Raw genomic sequence first — 2112 nt, 5'->3', positions numbered from 1 at the left:
TTCCTCTAAAACGTCATATATAAAAAAACAGAGGGAGTATAATATATCGCTAGTGTGCAGTAACTCCTCGGTATTATATTTATAATTAAATTAAATATTTATTGTTGACAAATTATAATTAATTACATCGCTAGTGTACAGTCCTCCTCGGTATTATATGGTCACTTTATATGGAGTCGGAGCAGTGGCCATGAGAGGGACTTATCTTCATTACTTCAACATTCGTGCCAACTGTAATAATAATTGCTAAAGACAAAATATAATGCGATGCTTAACATTTCGTCTTTGTGACGTTAATTAATCATATAAGTCTATCTAGATAAGAATAATTGCGTAACTATGTCTGTTTTTCTGTTTATTCCGGTAAATTATTACGTTTGCCTTTTTGCATTTTATACACAAAAGTGGGTGTAATCATATCCGGATATATCGTGGATTTGCATCAAATACATATTTTCTTTTGTTTGTCGTATGGCCTACTGTTTTAAGTTTTTATTTTAATGAAGGATTATCGACTTATCGTATATGCTGTCGTCGAACAAATGTTTACTATGCAGTTTTTTTTGAGAAAAGACCTCTATTGATAATTTGCAGTTAAACAAAACAAAACAAAATCACTTTGCTCTGTACAGCTATACATATAAACAGGATACTGTAGCTGAATGATCAGGGATGCATGACCGTCGGTAAAGTTTTGAAATGGGGTCATCCATCACTCGTTGGTTATCATCTAGCTATTATTGTAGGACAACCAATTTTAAGTAAATCAATATTGACTATCGTTCAGTACTTTAGTTATTGCAATGAACATGCTCTTAGTTATTGAGTTTTAACCCTAATTATAAAGTTATTGAGTTTCAACCCTATTAACTTAGGGTAAGTACATAACAAAGAAAGTCGCATCTAAAGATTCAAATCTATAAGGATCAAATATGTTCTTTCATATTACCTGAAGCTTATTTGCACTATACCGTAAAGTTTGTTTGTCCTGGCAACTTTTACAGCTTCGACAAGGTGTATATGAAGTTTATAAGGATGGCTCTCCAACGTTTTCGTGTGATTGTTAATGGAGTGGTTTCAATTGACTAGAAAAGAAATCGAGATACCCGTTATGCAGACATTTTAGGACGATTGAAACTTCTCTTTCTAGGGTTTTCGGTTTTTAATTTGGTTTAGTCCGGTTTCATCTTTCGAGTCAATTTTTGTGTAACCAATAAGGCAATAACCATTGTTCGGTTTGGATCGATTATTAGTATTACTATAATTTGTTTAAAACAAATTATGCTGAGCCACTAAAATAGTTAAATAGTTCATTGGTAACCGATCAAAAAGATGATGTAAGTATTTCATTTCAGTTAAATAATTCATTGTTAACCGATCAAAAAGATGGTGTAATATTTTCTAGAATTAAATGTATATCAGACCCTCTGCTCGGGATAGAGGAATTATAGTAGAGAATGGAGACACCACTACATATGAAGTGAACAACAACACTAATATTTCCGATTAGCCACTATATTATACACGTATAATAAGTGGGAAACAGAGAAAATACATTCAACAAAAATGGACCCACAAATTCATCTATATATTCATCCCAACCCCTCCGTAACCTCCAAACAAGACACATCTTTCACTAAAGTCTTTTACATTTATAAATCTTCTTTGTTTCTACTTTCGTCTGTTTTTATTATTAAATTATATTCTTCCAAAAAAATATTTTGTTTCCTAGATTAATCGAACATGTCGCTAGACGGATCAGGATTAGGAGGGATGGCTATGGCGGAGGCTTACACCGCAAGGAAGTTTCACAGAGAGAACATGAAGATTTTAACGGCAAGCACAGCCACAACCGTCGGTGGAGGAATAGGAGACAACGGTGGAGGATACAGCCGGTGGTTCTGGGGAAAGCTGAGCACCAAGAAAAACTCGCCCAAAGTTTGTGATATTATAACTATAGAATAATAAGCTAAGATGGTCACATCGAATATTAATCTAAGAAATAAAAATTTAAGGTATTCTATATGCCGGTCTTGTTTTACGTTATTTTCTGCTTTATGTTTGGTAAGACTTTCATATGAATTTATTTATGAATATTGGTTTTACTAAAAA

At 33.0% G+C, this 2112-nt stretch overlaps 1 protein-coding gene across 1 annotated transcript; it reads left to right on the top strand.

Annotated features, from left to right (window-relative positions):
• The first annotated feature begins 1612 nt into the window (after positions 1–1612).
• Positions 1613–2112, top strand: LOC103869079. Its single transcript, XM_009147129.3, has one exon. The coding sequence runs from the start codon at positions 1744–1746 to the stop codon at positions 1963–1965; it is 222 nt and encodes a 73-aa protein (XP_009145377.1). The 5' UTR covers positions 1613–1743; the 3' UTR covers positions 1966–2112.

The sequence above is a fragment of the Brassica rapa genome, chromosome A09 (assembly GCF_000309985.2).
Source record: "Brassica rapa cultivar Chiifu-401-42 chromosome A09, CAAS_Brap_v3.01, whole genome shotgun sequence".
In the NCBI taxonomy this organism is placed as follows: domain Eukaryota; kingdom Viridiplantae; phylum Streptophyta; class Magnoliopsida; order Brassicales; family Brassicaceae; genus Brassica; species Brassica rapa.
The sequence above is the reverse complement of the archived record's forward strand: the minus strand, read 5'-3'. Positions and strand labels throughout refer to the sequence as shown.